General features: G+C 43.1%; 1 protein-coding gene across 1 annotated transcript in view; it reads right to left on the bottom strand.

The window, feature by feature from the left end:
• loxl1 (lysyl oxidase-like 1) overlaps positions 1 to 22,751 on the bottom strand; it is a 42,876-nt gene that overhangs the window by 19,406 nt on the left and 719 nt on the right. Inside the window, exons 1-3 of the mRNA XM_084059803.1 lie at positions 21,791 to 22,751; positions 3,680 to 3,788; positions 1,247 to 1,384 (exon numbers count right to left, since the gene is read on the bottom strand). The exon at positions 21,791 to 22,751 is cut by the window's right edge and continues 719 nt beyond it. Coding sequence (XP_083915929.1) covers positions 1,247 to 1,384; positions 3,680 to 3,788; positions 21,791 to 22,751 — 1,208 coding nt within the window. The remainder of the gene's footprint in view (positions 1 to 1,246; positions 1,385 to 3,679; positions 3,789 to 21,790) is intronic.

Below are 22,751 nucleotides of genomic sequence, written 5' to 3'. Positions count from 1 at the left end.
GGTCATAGAGAAAACACACAGGGGGTATCCAAACATCACCTCACTCCCCAGACCCTCCAGAGACTTACACTCCACTGTGAGCCCGCTATCAGCTTGCTTAAAGCAACACAAATCTGTACGTTCAAACAAAAATGTGCAGACGCAATGCAAAGAAATAAAAAAGAGCTACCGCTATACGTGCCATGCTGCACAAGCACGAACATATATAGTAATAGTCGGTTTGCTGTATTTATACTGTATATGAATAGCCTACATTTTGTGTTGCGTATCGTCGCTGTGACGGACAACCTTGTATGTTCATAACCGCTACTTGAAAGGACATGGATGAAATAACCCGTGCGTTCCAATGGATCTCATGTAGTTATAATTTTAGTCACAAGCTCTTGTTAATACTTTTCATACTGTAGGTTCAAAATTCATAAAATGAAAAGAATGGGCAAAAAGTTAGCCGGTCTACAAGTTCACAACGCATCGGGATCTCTTTTTGTGAGACTGGCTGTTTTTGCATTTTGCTACTTTTGTGTGACATTATAGTATGACAAATTAAAAACATATATATATACAGTATAAAGGGTTGATATATGGAGATACAAGGTTTATGCCCCACAACAACAATATGGAGCCCTGTTGTCCGCGTGCCACAAAACAGCAGCGTGTGTAAGTCTATAAATTGTCAGTATGTGACCCAAATGTACCCAAAAAGACATATTCCTATTATGCTACTTGGTCATTAAAATGTCCCTGAGTCAGATAACTGAAGTGGGTACCTTAACAGGACATCATTAGCGCTGCGTTTCACCCACTGCTGCTGCTACTGTCAAATACCAGCATATGTCTACAGACAGACAGCACCATAACTAATGATGATGATGACGATGATGGTGATGATGAGGATCTAGATTGTCTGGAGGCTTGGCGTTCACTCACTCTGTTTCATGTTTTTTTTCTTTTATTACCAGAGCTACGGTACAGTAACCGAGTGTTAATGCAGTGGTGAAACAGTGGGGCCTATACTCAAGATTTTGTTTTACTTGAGTAAAATAATTAAAATTAAAAAGGACCCCCTGGATTGAGAACCACTGAATTACAGTACTGGCATCAAAATGTAGTTAGAGTAGTAGTTAGAGTAGGCTACATAAAATCTTGAAATATGAAAATATCAGATCTACAAGCTCACAATGTGTTGCATGGCAGTGCGTGTAGTTACTTGCCACCACTTGGTAGTACGGGGGGGGGGGGTACTCACTGATGGCAGCTGTGCCACTCCCAGGTGTTTCGGGGTCTGTTGGGCATGAAGTCAGCAGTGCCCTGGTTCTTCACTCTCTGTGGGAAACGCAGCAGCACCCTGACGTCATAGTCTGAGGTCTCTGAGCTGTAGGCAGTGCTGGAGAGGGAGAACAGATATATATATATATATACCATCATGAACACAAGCCTTATTAGAATGACTACAATATTGATTGATTGATTGAATACTTTATTAGCCAGAGATTTAAACAGCACGTGGTACAGATTGAGTATAGATCGATCCGATCTATTCAATTCATCGACATTGCATGTCTACCGGTCCGCTGGTCATCAAATTATTGGCTTAAAAAATATCCACGAATTCAAGTCTCCATGGGGTGACTAATCGATAGAAAAAAAGTTATTTTTTGGGTGAACTGTCCCTTTAATTAAGCCATCCCAAACTAGCAAAGCCTGTTGGGCTTGAGGCCGAGAAGTAGTCGTATCAGTTTGTTTTGGGAGGTCTGACGCTTAGTTTATCTGTGTGGCTCGCCCAGTGTTTCTCCTGATATAACATTCATTCATTCATTCTCGGAGCTGTAGGCAGTGCTAAATTGGGAGAACACATAACCGTCGTCATGACCACAAGACAGAGTGCAGAGTTACCAGAACTGCTGCTAAAAAGATAAGCCATTGTACCTGTCTAGGATAACACCTTAACCTTAACTCTATATACATTGCAGGCAGTATTTTTTATGATTATTGTATTTTATTTTGTATTCATTGTTTTTACTTATTTTTTCCGTGTCTCTCGTCCAGTGTTTGCCCTGATATATCATTAATTCATGCATGCATTGACTCACTCACTCACTCACTAATAAATAAATACATAAATAATAGGTGGAAAAGCTTCGAGGGAAGTATACACATGCAGCATCAAATAAATAATTCATAACACAGATCACAGATAACACTATCTATTGATAACACTTTTTCTTTGGGGATTTTTGTTTTAACTCCACTGTGAGAAAAACATCCAGGTAGCCACTCTGTTGTGCAAGATTTAGATCTGCAGGGTTTCTCTTATCTTTGAGACGAGGAGGGGAAGAAGAACACAAACTGTGATCCCTCAATACCAGAGAGAGGGCTCTAAAGCCATTCATCTTGCTGGCCGACTGTTGACATTGGGAGTGTATGGCAAATTACAGCAGGCCATCTGTGGGTGATTGCTGTGAACTCAGACAGGATATGAGAGGGGATCTGGTGAGGGATGGCTGTGTGTTTGTGATGGGGGGGGGGGGGGGGGGCAAAGGGACAGGACACTTCCATCATCTCAAGTGGGTCTATGTGTACCGTAGTCAAAAGGCAGCATCCTGATATAGCTTAAGAGTTCAGCGAGTTGTGAGAGCATGCTCTCACAACAATAGTTACCCTCAAGGTGACCGTGTTTCACTTCATTTTATGCAGTACCGAGAGCTTGTTCTGTTTTTTTTCTTATGGAAAAATAGCAGATGTACAAGCTCGCAGCACGGCACAAAGTGACGAGCTGTGAGCTTGTAGATCTGCTATTTTTGAATAACCTACAGTACGTATAATTGGTTAAGTGGTTGAAATGATTATGATGCTATATCAACTAATTAACAAATGACTAACTTATGGAATGGCTTACCCATTCCATAAGTTTCTGTGTAATGTCACTGGCAAAACATCTTAATAGCACACCCAAATAAGGGATTGGAACATACAGATATTTTTGTATGATGCTTGAATTAGTTTGCAAGGATTACTAATGCATATAACAAAATAGATATAGTGATATTGAATCATTGCTGGCACCCGATTAAACTATTTGACAAATATACACGTGTTCAAGTCCCTACATTGGGTTAATCCACTGAGAACCTGTGCTACATGTGTGTGCATATACTGTGGGGTAGAGTGTAGAACGTCTGTGTGAGCTGAAGTGAGCTGGGCTCTATGCACAGCAGCCATATTGGAAAGAAAGTACAAAAAGAAGGTAAAACACCTTCACAGGTGTTTTACCAATGATGCCAATTAAGGTTGTGTTCCATCCATTCTGGTCAAACAGAGTCAGGGTGCTGATATTATGTTGGCTCACTAGAAGCACTCTGCAACACCAGTGGGTCTCATATTGGGGTCCAGGGACCCTCATGGTTCCTTGGAGGGGTTCCAAATGGCCCCTTACGGGTGTGTACCTCTGAGAGTGTACAAGTGGAACATAATGGCATTTGTACACTCAGAGTTATCGGGGTCCTTGAAATAAATAAAAAAAGTTTGAGAACCACTGTGCTACACTTAATGGAACAGAGCCTTCATTAGAATCATTGATAACACCTGTGAAGGAAGAAAGGAAGCAGCCCAATTTCTTTCCAATATGGCTGCTGTGCATAGAGCCTATTAAAGCTTTCAAAGCATCGGTTGCTGGACTTACCTTGACAGGCATTTCTCCTCAGCAGCACAGCGGAGAGAATACATGTGCGCCCTCTGGATGTATGTGGAGGCCTGGACATAGTTGGGGTCAGGAACCAGGTCAGGCAAACCTAAAGCAATTAAAATTATTACTACAGGTTACAACACAGTGTTTTAACTTAGTTACTTTACACATTACCACACTGTGTAGCCTGTAAAGTAATACTGCGTTTTAACGTTGTCACACAGGCTACGTACGACACTGTGTTTTAACGTTGTCACTTTACAGGCTACTGCAGTGCACAACACTGTTGTTTACGTTACTTTACTGTGTGTGTTTATTTACGGGACAGTGCACATTAATTCAATACATGTACATGATCTCATGTAACCATGCCGGATTTAGCTAGAAGCAAATTTCCATCTGTGGGCCCGTAAAAACATCACAACAATATGACAAAAACAGAAATAATGCAATATATTAAAAAAAAATACCATACCTACCTTAAGCCTAACTTACAACCTAAATACCTACTATAAAGTCTAATACAACCAATAGAATATCTAAAACCTATTTTGTCATTTTTAAGATTTATCGATGGTCACATGTTTGAGACATTTTTAATTAAATTGATTTTTTGTTTTAGTCTAAGGTACTGTACACAGGGTGGGGCTTTCCCCCCCAGAGTGACTGGGAGGCTATTCCATCGTAGGCTTCCCTTGATGGAGGGCGAGGACATTCTGTCCAAATGTGGTCGGCCTACGATGGACCTCACAGTCCCCTCTGCTCTGTCTGACCTAGTGCCACGTCCAGTGTCTCTCTTCCTGTGGATAAATTCACACACTAGAGGAGGAGCCTTTTTCCTGTACTGTACTGTACCTTAAAGGACTTCACCCATTTCATATAATTGGTCCTCACTAGGGATGGAGCTCGTTAATTTTTATTGATAATGAGCACCTTATCGAACCTGCTTATCGAACCGAGCTTTTATCGAGCCCACTATCGATCTTTTTCTATTATTAAGAAAAAAGACGTGAGGTGAAAAATTCTGAACAGAACCGGTATCTTTTTTTATTGGCCAGTTGTGACAGTGAGTTTGTGGCTGACCACTATCTAAAATTAAATGATGACAAAAGTAAAAAATATTTTTGCCTATCATTAAAACAACCATTCATATAATGTGCAATAAGTGTTAAATGGCTTTATATTATGAATAGTACTGTAATAATTACTATAAAATCTCCATGTCTCTTCAACTTTTTATAAACAAAAAATGCATAGTTATTTTTTCTATTCTTTTTTCTTTGTTTTAACCAAAATATATCACGTGCACTACATTTTACTAGGGCATTCAAATACAGTACTTTTCTAACAGACAGAAGGCAAGTGACCTTTTTACTTTTGGAAAATAATATTGAAGAAACGGTTAATGTGTGTACTGTCACTTTAAAAGCGCAACGTATACTTCATCGTACGACGGTGTCACGCAACAAAACATGGCCGATCTCCAAGCTCACACTGCGTCTGTTCGCACCACGTTGTGAGCTTGTAGATCTGCCATTTTCGGCAACGATAGACTGAGGGACGGACAGCGCTGTTTGGCACAACTTGCAGCTATCAATACACTTTTAGACCAACATGTTTGTGCCAGCGTGGGTGATTAGATTTATTTCTTGATCGCCTCTTGTTTTGATAGTTTAGACATGACGTCATGGGCCGCTACACTCGATAACAGGCTCGACAAGCCTAAAGCTTATCGAAAACCGGGTCTCGATAAATTCATGCCCGGGTATATAATGGACCCGGTTTTCGAGCTCCATCCCTAGTCCTCACTAATGCTCATGATATAATGGTAAAAACAAATTCTACTCAGCCTGTGTCTCATAGGAGGGCCGTGAACACCCAGGTATTTTTTTCAAACCAGATTTTTATTTTTTATTTTTATCAACGTGAGAACAATGGCTTCCATTAGCATGCTAACTTTCCAGGAAAAGAAAGCCTGTAGTTTCTATTAGCTTGGATTCCCCATCAATGATGTCACTGGAAGGCGGGTTTCTGAACTGTCCACAGCCCTCCTCTGAGGCACAGATGGGGTTGACAAAAATGTTACCATATTATAATACCATGAGCGTAATGACCAATTATATGAAGATACTGTGTAGGTTGAAAATGGGTAAAGTCGTCTTTTAGTGCCAATGAAAGCTTTGTTTTCACAGAGAACAGAAAGTTAAATGTTTTCCTCTGTAAAGCAGTGTGTAATATGATTATTACATTACATATATCCAAAGAAGGAACCTGTTGAATAGTTAAGAAGCGAGGTTATGTATTGTAAGTCGCTTTGGATAAAAGCGTCTGCTAAATGACCGTAATGTAATGTAATGTAATGTAATATGTGAAGTTGAAATTTATAAATTGAAAACAATTGCAATTATCTTAAAATGTAATTGGCCGCCGGTTGCATGCTGAAGGCAACCTTTCCAGAACCACACTGGTAATATTATTTCTCATGTAAAACACTGGACCACTCAGCAATGTTTCATTACAGAATGTTCACAGAACAGTAGAGGTTGCTGAATCATACTTAGTTGCACGCCGGTGTTGCGCACCAAAAATAGCAAATCTGCAAGATCAGAACTTGTCGCATCGCAACGCATTCTGAAATTGTAGCTTTTCCCCCCCTCCGATGCACCACACTGGCACGCAACCAAGTATGAATCAGGCATTACAGTGCTGTGCCAAGGCCCGTAGTTCAAGAACAGGGCACACTGGAGAATAGCATTGGCCACTAATTACTTCACATTCCTGATGATTATCTTCGTAAACTGGCGGGTCATAGTTTTCTAACAAGACAGTTTGCATTCCCTAGGCCTCTCAGAACAAATGGGGTTCACGGGGGTTAACGTTTGTTCTACCCTGTTTACAAAAGACAAAATGTACCTAGAAACCGTCTCTGTCGGGCGGAAAACTCATGCGTCCAAAACTGTCACTTTTCAGGATTAAAATTCGAAAACAGCAGATCGACAAGCTCAAAACGCTTCGTGCTGTGTTGCGTTTCGAGCTTGCTGATCTGCTACTTTTGATGCATTCGTGTGACGCTGCAGTATGATCATGTAGTATGCCATGAAAAAATATGGAGATAAGAGCTTTCTGCCAACGATATACCGTATGTACAACCCAGGTAGCCGATATCCACCGTTCTTTAACGTTTAGCCTTACCAAACATTTGAGTCATAGAGAGGTAGTTCACACGACTCATTGGAAGCCTTGCTCATACAGTATGATGTGATGTGCCGTGACACTAATCTTAATATAAACCCCTCACTCCTGCTGAACCTCTAGCATACTGAATGTAGGTTGACTGCTCATAGCTGCAGGCGTCGAATCTAAACCTAGAAACATCTGAACCGCAAGCCATGAACTCCTTTCAGTTGCCGCAATCTACAAATCGTTTTTTTAAGAGGCTCTGCGAGCAAATGATACAGAGATAAATCATGAGAGAAAGGGGAAGGGGAGAGATAAGAGAGAAGGAATGAGAGCTGAGAAAGAGAGAGAGAGAGAGAGAGAGAGAGAGAGAGAGAGAGAGAGAGAGAGAGAGAGAGAGAGAGAGAGAGAGAGAGAGAGAGAGAGAGAGAGAGAGAGAGCAGGCAACAGCAAGACTTTAAGAAGACTTAAACAAAAAGAGCGCGAGAGAGAGAGAGGGAGACAGAACATATGCGTGCCAGGGTAAAACAACAATGATCTCACACCCCTGCTGTTTTCAAAGTGGGCCAGTGACCAAGACTGTCAGAAAAACAGAGGAATCAAAAAGCAGGCCAGGGATGTCAGAGCTAATGTCTGTCCCATTTCCAGTAAAGGGCATGCCAGCAAGGGTCTCTGGGAGAGCTTATCGTCTTCCCCTGCTTAGCTCGGCAAGGCCAGATGAGATTCAACGTGAGCTTGGTCCAGTGAACTGGATGTCACGCCATCTGACCTGTGAAGTCTGGAAGCTTAAAAACTAAAAAAGTGCAAAACGAAAAAGAAATCCTTCAATTCTGCTGTACTATACTGTAAGATCTAGGGATGTAACAATATTGTTGTTATCGTGATATCGCAATAACCCCAAAAAAATCTCAATGTTATTGTTGGCCTCAATGGCCTGTGACTACCGTCACAGGCCATTGAGGCCAACAATAACATTGGAATCCTGGAATCCGGACTGATTGCTACGTTCGACAGATTTCTCACTCGCTATATTCACTCTGGCCAGGGTCCTATTTGGCTCGTATTTCCAATTAAGTAGGCAAGTCAGGAAGTGACTCGAGTTTTACATTACAAAAACACTGGTCCCACAGACCAATCAGAAGCCCCATGCCGTTTTCTCCCGTTTCTCCCTTGGAAATAGGAGGCTTACCAGACTGAGTAGCAAAGTGAGAAAAAATAATCCGCCAGACTTAGTAAATCAGTCTGGATTCCAGGCTACTGTGACAGCATCTACCATAGGTATTCAGGCCAAAAATGGTATTGTTTTATTATTATAGCGACTCTCTCGCTGATCGCTTGGTTATTTAAGTAAACGTTAAACCCGTTGTTGTTGTGTGATCAACATAGCCTTGCCATTTAGCTTAGCAGCTAACGCTTTGGTCAAACAGTGCTGCCAGCTCTGTACCATGAGATACAATCCTAAGGGCCCTATGCACGTCTTATTTACCGCCAGGTCTTATGTCTTAACTTAAGATGTGGAGACATGGCCAATGCCATTTTCCTATTATGCGTGTGGTAATCTGTGCAGTGCGCCAAGGCGCTACGCGGTAAACGGCCCTAAATTATTCATGGGTGCTTTGGGCGTTACTTTAATCAAAGCAATTAGAGTATCAGCTGCCATTGTCTATAAGATCGCCCCCGACACTTGCTTTTCGCTTCATATCATTTGATAGATTTGATAAAAACATGATTGATCCAAATGAACATAGACACTTAACAGATTATAGAGAACTTTGAATGTAACAATCCCTTGAGAATTGGCCGAGTATGGCCGAGTTAATCTGCTGGTGTCCTACAACCAAACATTTCTTGTTGTGCTTCAGACGTGGTCCCCTAGGGGCACGTGGCGCAGTCAGTAGCGCTGTCGCCTCACAGCTAAGGTCCTGTGTTAGAGTCCCGCAGGGGACGCTGTGGGCGCAGGGGCCGTGTTCTCTCCTTCGCGTCATCAGTGCCCATACCCTAGGTGGGGTTGGCGAAATGACCTCTCTGTGTGGAGTTTGCATGTTCTCCCCGTGTCCCCTAGGGTAGGTACCCTCACAAAAAACATGCATTAATACTGGTCTCTATACTGCCACCTGATGGAGGGGAAAGGAACTGGTGGGAATAACGTGTTCCTTCTTCGCTCTACGTCTTAACGCAGAAACTCCCCCCTGGCAGGTGATAAGAAGCGGCCTGCTCACTCCTTATGCGTTGAAGGACGCATGAGCTCAGTTCGGGGCTCTCCCCAGGCTGGCAGAGGCAGAGTAGCGCCCAGGATTACAAGCTTAGGCAATTGGCACTGGGTGAAAAATGGGTTACAGAAGCGTGGGGAAAAAGTCATGATCCTGACCATGTCTTAGCGCTATGCGCTGTGAGTCTTGGTAAGTCAAGGGGCAAAATAGGATTGTGGTGTTATGATTTAATTACCACATAAGACCTGGATATAAGATGTGCATAATGGGCCCCTGTGTCTTACAAATCAGTTATATTTGGTTGATTTATTAAGCACATTTTAGAACATAATTGTATTTATTTATTTAAAATATTTTGATAGATATTGTATTGGAATTTGGTAACGTCCCTAGTAAAAACCAAACAGAGCACATTCAGAGGAAGAGCTTGGTTCTGCATTGGTTTCCTGCACTGTTGGCAACAACAGGAAAGCTTTTAGTGGAAACCGGATTGGTACGTTTCCTATCAGCCGTTTATGTGGCAGTTTAATGCCCAGGTGAGTCTTTGCTCAGCCAAGGGTTCAAATTACAGTATACAGTATACGCAAGCACAATTGGAAACTAGAAAAAGTGCTCCTTGGAGCCCAGGTCTCCGCCAGGTCAGGTAGGTTATTGTGGCCTCCTGGTGGCGCTATAATAGGCCAATGTGAATAGGGTGCCATTACTTCTTAGGTCTTTGACGGCAATCGGACACTGCATTCATGATTTGAGGCATTTTGCTCCAAAAATGTGTTTTGCTAAATAAGACCCCCTGGTGGCGCTATAACAGGCCAATGTGAAAAGGGTGGCATTTCTTCCTCGGCCGAGTGGGAATATGCGTGCAAAATGTCACTGAAATTGCATGCTGCGTTCACGATTTGAGGCATTTTGTTCAAAATGAACCAATCCTGCAAACTTTGGAAGCCAATCTTAGGCAATCAGAATGGAATATGGGAAATCTGACAGATTCGTGTTAATCACATGACTATAGAGATACTGTGTACCGATGTGTGTGATGTTTGGACAAAATCTGTAGGAGTTGTATAAAAAAAATGTTTTGCACAAATCGGCCTCCTGGTGGCGCTATAACAGGCCAATCTGAAAAATTCAGGTCAGAGGTTCTGAATTGGCATCCAGGGAGTGTGTGTACACAGCTTCGCAGTGACCGGGCCAACGGTGCTGGAGATTAGCTGCTCACAGACAGGACACACACACGGACACACGGACAGGGTGCAAAACATACTCTCTCGCCATGCCTTTTGGCCTGGCGGAGACAATGATGAGAACAAAAAAGAAAAAGAGCAGACAAACTTGGAACTGCCGTGGATTAGCTATTTTTGGTGCGCAACTCTGCCGTGTAACTGCAAAGTAATTAAGCATAAGGACAGGGTGAAATGTAGAGACCCTCAGCACACCCACCACCCACCAACCAACCCGCCTCTCTCCTCTTCTCTTCTCTCTCTTGGAAGGCTTTGTTCTCTAGCTGTTAATCTTTGGAAAATACAGGCTAGTCTGTCAAAAAAATAAATCTGTAGCCTACAGCCCTAGACAGGATGTGACAGAACCACATGTTAATGCACTGCAAAGAAATGGGACATTGACCAAAAGATACAGAACCTTTTTTACGACTTTTTAAGAGCATAATTATTTCCTTTGCATGTCTGATGTTGAACATGTTTTTATTTTTTCTGTATAGATAAATAGATGAATGCATTTGAATTTGAGTGTCAATATTATCACAAAAGTTGAGGTCATTTTAAAATATAATAAATCAGTGCTCCAGTGAAGCATGGTAATAACTTCGCAAGAGCAATCCTATAGCAAACAATACTTTTCACAGATTATTTTTCTCCATAATCCACAGTGTATAAAGTACGGCAGTTTATCTCTGTTATTAGGATTAAACCTTTTACAGTGATTGTTTAGGGCATAAAAAAATCAAAAAATAAAAAAGTATTAGCATCAACATATCGGCTACTTACAGAACCAAAGCAAAAGTACTAAATTCATTGAAATGTCTCCACCCACTGCAGATTTGTATCTGCCAGTGTGTGTGTGCCAACACAACATTATGCTGCGTTCAGTCTGGCAGATACAAAGCTACAGGCTACCATTCATTTTCGAAGGAAAGCGACCGATGTTTGTAGCTGTTACAACATCTACAAAGCTACAAACAATCCAAGTTGAGCTGGCGTCAACAAAGCTACAAAACGTAGCGTGTTGTTTAACCATTTCCAACCACTTTCTCTTTTCACACAATTCCTGCTTGTGATGGGGGAAAAACTAATTCTAATCATTGTTTTTAACACCAGGCTTTATATGTTCCTTTATATTTTCCCCGCTTGTCTCACGCATGCTTGACATCAACAAACGTGTTGATCGACACTTCAACAGCGACTCTGCGACAGATATGCTGCTTTGTTGCTTTGTATCTTTTGTAGCTGTCAGCATATTCATTGCCTATTTTCTGTTTCTGAAATTATTATTCTGGCATTATTCTTGTTGTGCTTGCGGTTGGTTAATAGGCTCTATGCACAGCAGCCATATCCTTTCTTCCTTCAAAGGTGTTACCAATGATACTAATGAAGGCTCTGTTCCATTCTGGTCAAACAGAGTCAGGGTGCTGATATTGTGCATGTTGGCTCACTGGAATGACTGTGCTACACCACAGTGGGTCTCAAAGTGGAGTCCAGGGACCCTCATGGTTCCTTGAGGGTGTTCCAAATGGCCCCTTGCGGGTGTGTAACTCTGAGAGTGTACACATTTGTACACTCAGAGATTTGGGGGTCCTGTGCTACACTAAAAGGAACAGAGCCTTCATTGGTATCATTGGTAACACATGTGAAGGAAGTAAGGAAGAGGCCCATGTTATCTCCAATCTGGCTGCTGTGCATAGAGCCTATTGTAGGAACTGAAGTCTAAAACCTCTCCTTTTTTGTTATTAACCTTTTTAAATAGTGAAAATAGCCGATCTACAAACTAGTTGTGAGATTGTAGATTGGCTATTTTCACTATTGACACTCTAAAATAGCTAGGGTATTCATTTCATGAAAAAAAACATACAGTATACAATCAAAAGTGATATGAGGTTTCTGCCCGACAGCAACAATATTGCTATTTATTTTATTGGATTTTCTGCCTTCATTGATAGAACAGTGAAGAGAGACAGGAAACGGGAAGAGAGTAGGGGAGTGATACACAGCAAATCCACTGCCGGGCTATAGGGAATCAAACCTGTGACATCCTGTCGGGCATCAAAGCTTGTGTGGTATGTGCCTTAACCACTTGGCTACCGGCACCCCCACATCAGCTCACATATCATACCATTAAGGTATTTAACATTTTCATATGTAGATTAGAACAGAAAGATCGGCACATCAAATAGCTCCCATTAAGAGGATTTTATTCAATGCCATAAAGTGGCGCTTCGAGCAACAAGCTCTTCCTCAGTGAAGTCTGAGGAAGAGCTTGTTGCTGGAAATGTCACGTCATTGCATTAAATAAAATCCTCTTAATGGCAGCTATTTGATGTGTCTGCTCTAATCTTCACGGTATTTGTTGAGTCAGAGACGTCAGTGGACATGGGGATGTGCATGCTTTTTTTCATCTGTTCTTATTCAGCATTTTCATAATATAAAAAATAATAAACAAGCAGACATTAACATAGCATGTACCTCAAGGTAGCTAAAAGGCACTTTAAAGAATCTGAAACGACAAGAAAGCATACAAATCTGACAGCAAGTCAACAGTGATGCGTTGTGAGCTTGCAATCGTCAGCTTGAAAAAAATGTCTGCTTCAAAATCTATTTATAACTATGGAATCTCTGTGTGTCTCTGTCTGTGAATCTGTCTGTCTGTCTCTCATATCTGCCCAAATATGGAGATGCCTGACACTACAGTAGTGATGCCACAGTTGTAGCATCCTACATGACTGACATCATAGACTATTAGCCAAGTACAGGTACTGCACTACTACTATAACTACTCTGACAGTGAGTACTGCACTAGTGTAAATAAATCATATATGTGATGTGCAAGAGACATACTGTACTTATCATTGCTGTCGTTTGGAATCCTTGTACGTCCAAAACTGTTTTTTTATTATTTTAAACAAATATATATATAGTGAAAATAGCCGATCTACAAGCTCACAATGATCTACAAGCTTAGCTATTTTTGTGCAACACTCTTGTTAGATGAAGTAGGGCATTAAGCGAAATATCTTCTCATGTCGGGTGGAAACCTTATTATGTCCAAATCTTATCAGGATTCAAATTCAAAAACAGCAAAAGTAGCAGATTGAGAAGCTTGAAACACGTCGTTTCGCACCGCGTTTCAAATTCAAAAGTAGCAGATCTGCAAGCTCAAAACGTGGCGTGCAGATACTTTTGTCTATAGTATGATCAAGTAGGGCTTTCTATGGATATACTGTAAGAGGTTTCTGCCTTATAGCAACGATGCACTATTTTGATTGTAATAGATACGTGTCACTCAGATGGTGGTAGCTACTAACCCAAATGAGCTGTACATTCATGCTTCACAATTATACTTAAAAGGACAACAACAAGTTACACTTGTTTACAAAGTCCAGACCTTTATTTCAGACATGTTGAACGTCTATGTATATGCCATTTGTTTTGGTGTCAGAATGCACACGATACCTATAGAGCGTGCCAACGCGTCGTCACCACGGGGGGGGCCTGGCATAGTAGCGCAGACATGTTTGTTTTGGGCAATGTTAAGTCAACCCATAGATATATATAAAGGCTAGATGACTCACCCGCGCTGCTGGCCAATGGAGTACGACGTCGCCACATGGCGGCCATCTTGGGACGGTCATTCATAACATTATGTCTATGGTGCATATACTTTGAAATAACCATAGCGTGCTCAATTTTCATCCGATTTTCAAACGGTTTGGTGTTTTGTAAACACCAATGATGTAGTTATGATATTATTGTATAAAAAAAAAAAAACATGATTATAATTTTAAGTATGCAGTATCATAACTACATCTTTGGTGTTTACAAAACACCAAACCGTTTGAAAATCGGATGAAAATTGAGCACGCTATGGTTATTTCAAAGTATATGCACCATAGACATAATGTTATGAGTGACCGTCGCAAGATGGCCGCGGTTCAGCTACGCTTGCGCCGCCCCTTGAGCCATCTAGCCTTTATATATATCTATGAGTCAACCTGGTTTATACCCCTCAAAGATGTCCGCTGCTACCAAAAGACACTTGTTGACGCCCCCTTCAGGATTTTTGGCACGCTCTATACACCTCTTTGGTGTAATGGAAGATGAACTTGTAAAAATTGGAATCACATAAAAAGACTTAAAGATTAAAACTGAGAAACGGGCCCTGGCTCACATTTAGGAAGACTAAATATTTTGTTCGGCTGGTCTCCATAGTTGCCCAAGGCCCCAGGGCACCGGTTCTTTCTTGACAGCCAGCGAGCGAGCAAACTGGCATATGCGGAAATGTCCTCGTTACAGTGTGTAGTGTCGTCTGTCATAACGAAACGAGCCTGAACCAATTAAAATGACTAGAGGCGTAAACAACTCCTCTTCTGAGGAGAGGAGAGACAAGGAGAATATCCTCTTCCTACGGTGCATAAATACACACACACACACACACACACACACACACACACACACACACACACACACACACACACACACACACACACACACACACACACACACACACACACACACACACACACACACACACACACACTTTACTATAGTTTTGAGGATCTCAACCTTTTAGGATAGTGATTTTATGAATGCCAAATAGCTGGTACAAGCTCTCAGCATGTCAAAATGCGATGCGTTGTGTGAGCTTGTAGATCTGCTATTTCCGAAAGACTTTGACACTACTTTGCTACTTTTACTTAAGTGTAAAAACCCCACTGTAGACAACGCACTGATGTGTTGTGTGTACCCACAATGCCATTTCAATATCCAATTTCCTTGACTCTGACGCTTCTCTAGTTCTCCTCCTCCAATGCCTTTTAATCGTTTTTTTTCTCGCTTGCGTTGCTGTGTGTCATACGGGTTAGTCTAATAGTGCACCTGATTGTTGATGTCACACGGCTGGTCTCTACCTTGCATGTCTCAGGCTTAAATCCCCGTTGCATGCAGCTTAACATAAGCCCAGTTCACACCGATGATTCGCAACGCAATTGCAATTTGCAACCAGTTGCAAGAAATTGAATTGACCTGTTGCAGGTCGGCCCAATTTTGGGATAATATTACAAGCGGTTGCAAGTTGCTACTAGTTGTGTTGTGAATCATTGGTGTGTGGAGGGGTCCCTGTCCTGAAAAAAAAACATTTAAGACCCCTGCTCAACACCAAATCTGGTTCCATTTGGACAGACCCGTAAGGGTGTTTGTTACATTGATATGCAATCATTGTCCATTAATATGCGGTGTCGGTGCCATCTAAATAAACAAATAAAGTAACGGTTACAGAGTTACAGGCCCTATAGTGACCATTTGGACCCCTGGTGGCCTCCGAACTAGACGCTGAGAAACAGTGGTCCATCTCAATGCTATGCATTTGGCTGAAATACAATCTAAAATACTGTAACTCATTAATGGAAATATACTGTGTATAAAAGCTGTATAAACTTTCTTTTCAAACTAGACATACACTGTATTATAGGCAGTTGGCTGAAATGTGCGCTACTTTTACTTGGAACATTCATGGGCTGGTTCTGGCTGCCGCCGTGAGTCTGTAGGCTGGGGGGGTGGTGGGTGGGTGGGGGCCCTGGGGTGTTCTCAGGCCCAGGCCCCCATGGACTTGGGATCGGTCCCTTAGTAAGAGTTGCCCCTTTACAATTTCAAAGCAACCCACAAGCTCAGTACACACAGCACAATAATGGTTCTTGAATGGTTCTTAAAAAGGCTTTATAGTACAGCGAAGAACCATCTCGTACTAAAGGACCATTTTATCTAGCGAATGGTTGTTCATGTTCCAATGGTGGTTCTAGAGAACCTTTTCTTTTTTGTGAAAGCTCTTTGAGGTACCAGAAATTGTTCCTCAATGAACCATGCATCTTTGATGATTCTTTGAGGCACTTTTAATCACTTAAACCCCAGCGCCCCAATTTGGAGCATGTCCTAATAGGGGAACATTCACAGAAAAAAGCAGATCTATAAGCTCACAACGTGACATGTTGTGCTAAGCAGTACGAAGCCTAGCTATGTCATGGGGAGGGTTGGGGATTACCCCATTCTGATATAGACCCTGGTTTAGATGCAATGGCAGGATAGTTTGGAGGACATAGTCTAGTCATAAATATGTATCTAATAGCAGCTAAGTAGCTGCAAAAAATAAGGATCATTGGCAAATTTACAACAATTACAGTCAACCTTACCTGCCTGAAGCCCGAACCAGTGAAGCTGGTTGGTGGCAAACAGATCCAGACTGTGGTAAGTTACAGTATGGCAGGTCACTGTTGTGTGGATCTGTGCAAACATATCATCAATCGCAGCTCCACCCAAAAGCAACAATGTCATTATTTTAAATCAGTTCTTTATCAGATAAAATAACTTTCTAACTTCCTTGTCAGAACAGAAATTGTGTGAGGTATAGGATCAGAGACACTACTCTGCAGCCTCGGAATGTGTCGTTTCAAGCCAATGTTGGGGCTCGGACTCAGTGTTACAAACTAAAACTTTCAACTGTGCATCTTGCTGATTGAGGCCAGGGCCAATATGGCTCCTTAAGGTTGGCGTATCAGTAAGCTGTCGTAGACTGCTTCACTATCGCTCACCACTGCCGGCCCCAGGACGAAGCACCTGTAGACATGATGAATTGCTGTAATGTGTATTATCATTGCTGTTCCTTGTATCTCCATCAAGTAAGCAGCCTTGCTGAGCCATTTGGCCTGATAGGTCAGGAGCCTACAGTATCTCCTGTTTCTGTAGCGTGACGCGGCTTGATGTACAAGTACACTCCCCAGCCATGATATACAAGGTACACCCCATGGGCATGAAGCCAGTACAGTACAGTATGTCACAATTGTCGCATGGATTTACCCCTAATCCCACCTTTGATGCCGAGTCCCAAGCAATATATTATAGTCTTTGGTATGACTCGGCCGGGGATTTGCACCCCGACCTCCCAGTCTCAGGGCGGGCACTCTAACCACAAGCCAACTGAGCGACGACATAATACTGTATATTGGTACCATAGTTTTTCGGGATCCTTCTACCAAACCCTACGCTCCAGCATTATGCTGTGGGTCTTCAGAACTCCCCATGAGCTGCAACCAGGCTGCAAGTGTCCCATGTTGTTCTGTTTCTGGTGTGCAGAATGTCTGTGGTTTTGTTTTGTCATAAAAATGATTGCCTCAGCGGTGGTTTGGGGAGTGATGGGGAGTGAATGGGGAGGGGGGGTGCTGGCAGGGGGCCATGTGCAGTTAGCCCTGTCATTCTAACTCAGGACTGGTCTAAATCTGTGGTTCTCAAACATTCTCCTGTCAAGGACCCCCAAATTGATATGTTTTTGGCCATGGATCCCCATTTGAAATATTGTTCTTGTCAAAAAGATATTTGTATTAAAACAATTCAAAATTATTCCAAATGTGTCCAGTTCTTTTCAAGAATGTCCCAACATTTTCAAATCTACAAGCTTGCAACGCCGTGATGTAAATACGCTATTTTTGAATGGCCAATAAAATAGAGTTTAAGTAGTTAAACTGATCGTGTTGCTATCACCGAATTAACTGGGGTGCCCCTGGAAGCCCTTCAAGGACCCCTGGGGGACCCCAGACTCCACTTTGAGAACCACTGGTCTAAGTAACTTTTGATAACCCTGGCGTTCCTATTTTGGGTAGTCTAGGTGATTTTTCAAAAAAAAAAAAAAAAAGAATAAAATAGCAGAATAGCCGATCTACAAGATCACAAGACGTTGCATTGTGAGCTTGTAGATTGGGTATCTTCGCTATTCGTCATACAACAAAGTATATAGGTCTTAAGTGGTTCAAATTGAAATTCCATCCCCCCTATACATTTTTACCACTACTGTACTAAATACAATTAGCCCTTATTCTGGCTTGAAGTTGAGAGGAACTCAAAACCACACTTAGCCCACCCACACAGGGTTAGGTGTGATGGATTTATTTCCATGTTTGAATATTTAGCGGGTGGCTGTTGGCTGGTGTTTGAGGTGGTAGGTTCTAGACTGTTGCCAAATTGGACAGGAAAGTGTTTTATATAGTGCATAATGATCAGGTCTTATCACATTATGTGTTGTTCGTTCCAGCCTCCGACATACCGGACAAGACTAGCTTATTTTTATTTTTTTACATCGGTGGCAAAGTCACAGCACGCTCTTCCGTTTGGTTTAATCTTAAGTAATCTTTTAGCCTTGAAATTCGCAAAGTTTTATTACAATACAGTAACGACTCCAATGGAATTCCTTGGCAAAGGAGGCGAGGCAATAAAGATCTCTGCTGTTGCAGCTATTCAACAGCTCCCATTGGCTGCGCTTCTATCACACTGATTAAATGTTGTGTGAGAGTGCGAAGGCATCTGCACAAAATGCTGGCATCCTCCAACTACAGGAGAAGAACAGGGCTCCCAGCTCTGGAGGGGCTAATGAGTGTCGGTGATGAGGCACACGGCATGTTAGAGAGTGTGCAACACAGCTGGTCATACATGAGGGGAAGACTTATCTGATGTACCCATTCAATCCGGGAACGCATCTCTGTCATTTTAGATTTATTTGGCTATGTACCGCACTATGAACAATTTTTGCAAATCTTTGAATATATATATATTTTTAAGCGAACATTTGTAACTCAAATCTTTGCTTCTGGGGTAAATATTTTACAAATGTTGGCTTTAAAAAGATTTGCACCAATTTTCATGATTTTTCAAAAATAGCAGATCTACAAGCTCATAGCGCGGCACTCGGTGCCACGCTATGAGCTTGTAGATCTGCTATTTTTGAATAGCCAAATACATCTAAAATGACAGAGATGCGTTCCCGGATTGAATGGGTTAAATGAACATTTTATGTCTGATATGAATGAACATTTTATATGCCTTTTGTCCCAGAGGTCAGTGTAATGATTTTCCAATTTTATTGTTTCACTAAGTCAAAATCAATTTGTCAGATATTTGGCTATTGTTTGTCTTTTTTTCTTTTCTTTTTTCTTTTTGGACATATAACTGAGAAGACAAATTCAAACTCATTACCTCTCATGATGTCCTAAGGGATACTGTATGGGGAGGAGGGGTACAGTATATAAGTGAGATGATGTACTGTCGAATAGCGCTTCTCTAAGTGGGGTTCCGGGGACCCCAGGGGTCCTCAATGCTCACAAGTGAGCTTGTAGATCTGCTATTTTTAAAACAATCTTGAAAAAATATGAACAATTTTGAATATTCTTGAAACATTTTAACAACACACAACACACTTGTATGGGGGTCTCTGGCACACAATCTTTTCAGATGGGGGTTTGCGGCCAAATCCATATCATTTTGGGAGTCCTTGACTTGAAAATGTTTGAGAACCACGTGATGTAGAAGAAACTATTAAAACTATTTTTAAAGAATTGTGCAATGTGTGCCTGGAAATGGAAGGCTGTGTGAATCCTCTCTGAGGTCATCAGTTTCTCTGACTTGAGGTAACAGCCAGCACAGGAAACACTCACATGCTCAGCATTGCATCATTCTAATACTGTACGCCTGGAGCTAAATATACAGTATATACCGTATATATATATATACCTATAACATTAAGTTCCTTTCCAGTTAAGTGTGCGTGCCACCACTGCCCAGTGACTGGCTATCAAAACAAAGATTGCTCATAGATTCAAAGACACACTGTGTCTTTTGTGTTGCAAACCATTGCTGTTTTTTGTGGCTGGGGTGCACACCCCCTCCCGTCTCTCTCTCTCTGCCCCCTGTGAGTTCTTTACTAATATTTCTGAGGCAATGGACCCCATGTGTTACAGGGACTTTCCATCCTCCCCCTCCTCCTCCTTCTTCTGAAGGAGTGGTGCGGCACACACGCGCGCGCGCACGCACACGCACGCGCACGCACACGCACACGCACACGCACACGCACACACACACACACACACACACACACACACACGGTGCCACACGCACACACACATGCACATCAACTCTCGTTTCCCCTCTACCTTGTCCTCATAGCCTATAGGCCTTCGAGCAGCCGCCAGGCCGCCATCCCCTCCCTCCCCTCAGCCATCAGCCCCCCTTGTGAGGTCACCACCCTTATACCAGACTCTCTACACCATTCAGGCCTCCTTCCCATGAACCAATCTGTTTCTTTGTAGCATAGTATTTCCCCACACTGAAAAAAAAAACACGCTCGCTCTCGCTCACACACATACATACAGAGGGGTCCTGTGTGTGCTTCTCCGTACATTGGCAGGGCTTTCACAACACCTGGTTTCAATAGTTGTGTGAATGGGGGGAAAGGATGAACCCTCGAGTCCAGCATTTGCTTTTGTTTGTAAATCGAAAAGGAGGCAGAGCCTCGGGAGGATCTACTGCTCTGGTTACTAAATCACTTAGACCCCTATATACTTCGTTGACTGGGGTCCCCCAGGGGTCTGTACTTAGCCCCCCCCCCCCCCCCCCCCCCCCACACTCTATACCAAATCTCTTTGTCGAAAATAGCCGATCTATGAGCTCACAACTCGTTGCATTGTGAAGTGTTGTGAGCTCGTAGATCGGCAAATGTTTGCCTTTAATTTCAAAGAATGTTCAGCTATTGTGACATATGCCGAGAACATGCAGGCACACTAAGGTTCATGTGGTTACGGGTAGTCTCGCACAGATCAAAGGGGAAAACATCTGACTGAAATAAAAGAGAAACCTAGATTGTTTTCCAGAATAAGTGGGATAGTTTAAGTGTCAGGTGGTGAGCTTTCCGGTCCCTGGGGGTTCCAAGTTTCTCAGATTCAAACCATTATGTCCACTGCTGCAAGACAACACACAGAGATGGCAGAGGAGCTTTGCTTTATATTTTTGCTTTCCCAATCTTAAAAGGCAGAAACGGATGCTTGTATGAGACTCTACAATACGTAATGGATCCCTTTGCGATTCATTGCTCTCTCTCTCTCTCTCTCTCTCTCTCTCTCTCTCTCTCTCTCTCTCTCTCTCTCTCTCTGAAGTGCTGCTTCACAAAGTTTCTTAGAACCTGATCTTTTACTTGTATACTGGGGATGCAGTGGTGGAAGAAGTACTCAGATTTTTTACGTTTTATGTTTAAGTAAAACATTGCAATACCATAGTATAAATATACTCTGTTGCAAGTAAACGTCCTGTATTCAAAATGTCCCTTTGCTTTGACATTCAAAATCTGTCAAACAATTGTTCAAAAATAGCCAATCTACAAGCTCTTGTAGTACTGTAGATCGATTATGTAACTAGTAAATAAAGCAAATAATTGTAGCGGAGTAAAACGTACAGTATGCCTCTGAGATGTAGTAGAGTAGAAGTATAGGTCTATAAAGTATATTAGAAAATGGAAATACTCAAGTAAAGTAAATGTACCACAAACTTGTACTTATAGTACAGTACTTGATTAAATGTACTTAGTTACTTTCCACTACTGATGGGATGTGATAGTAAACCTCTTGAACTTGACTAGAGCTTGTTGACAAAAAGAGGCAGGTGTGACATACGTAGAAGGCTTACAATACCTCTCTGTTCTGGCCGGTACACACTCCCTACGTTGACATTGGGGTTCTCCACGGCCGCGTTTGGAGAGGTTCTGCCGGGCTGTACGGGCTGCAGGAAGGGAGGTTGGGGTTGCTGTCTGCCAAAAGGAGGAAACTGCTCATACTGAGGGCTTCTGACCGGGGACTGAGCCACGGGACCTGTCCTGTCCACATTAACCACTGGGCTTTCTTGGTTGGGATCAGGAACGGCGGCGACCACAGGGGACGAGTCCGCGTTGAACAGGCTGTGTGTGTACCTGCGGTCAAGGCCATCTGCGGGTGGCTGGGCGGGTGGCTGGGCGGCCCGCGGCTGCACCGGAGCAGGATTCGGCGCGAAGCCATAAGGCTGGTAGAAACGGTAGCCGTCCTCAGTGTAGTCAGTCGGAGCACCTGGGAGCACGGGGCCCACACCACCAGCTCCATAACCTGCTCCGGCGTAGCTCCCTCCGCCCCCGGGGTAGATCCCCCCTCCGCCCCCGGCATAGCCCCCTCCGCCCCCGGCATAGCCCCCTCCGCCCCCGGCATAGCCCCCTCCGCCCCCGGTATAGCCCCCTCCGCCCCCGTACACTCCACCACCGTAGCCTGCCCCCGGGACAAGAGGCTGGAAGGGTGGCTCGAAGCTCCTGACTGGCTCCATGTAACTGGGGTCATAGGGCGAGGCAGGGTAGGACGGCTGCTGAGGGAAGGGGTACTGCGGGTAGGGATTGAACGAAGACGAGGAGAAGGTCGACGATGACGATGACGACGAAGAGCCTGTGGAGGGCCTGAAGCGCGAGCCGGCGGAGGACTGTTGGAAGCGGCCTGTGCCACCTGTGCCAACACCTGTGCCTGTGCCCCCTGAAGTCTGTCTCCAGTTATCAGGCACCTGTCCGAAGCCGAAGGGGTGCCTGGCCTGCCCTCGGACGGTCTCCGAGCCTCCCCTGGAGGGGGCTTGTCTGCGCAC

Source organism: Gymnoscopelus microlampas (genome assembly GCF_963454915.1).
Source record: "Gymnoscopelus microlampas genome assembly, chromosome: 1".
NCBI classification, from domain to species: Eukaryota; Metazoa; Chordata; class Actinopteri; order Myctophiformes; family Myctophidae; genus Gymnoscopelus; species Gymnoscopelus microlampas.
This window is presented reverse-complemented; position numbering and strand designations above follow the sequence as displayed.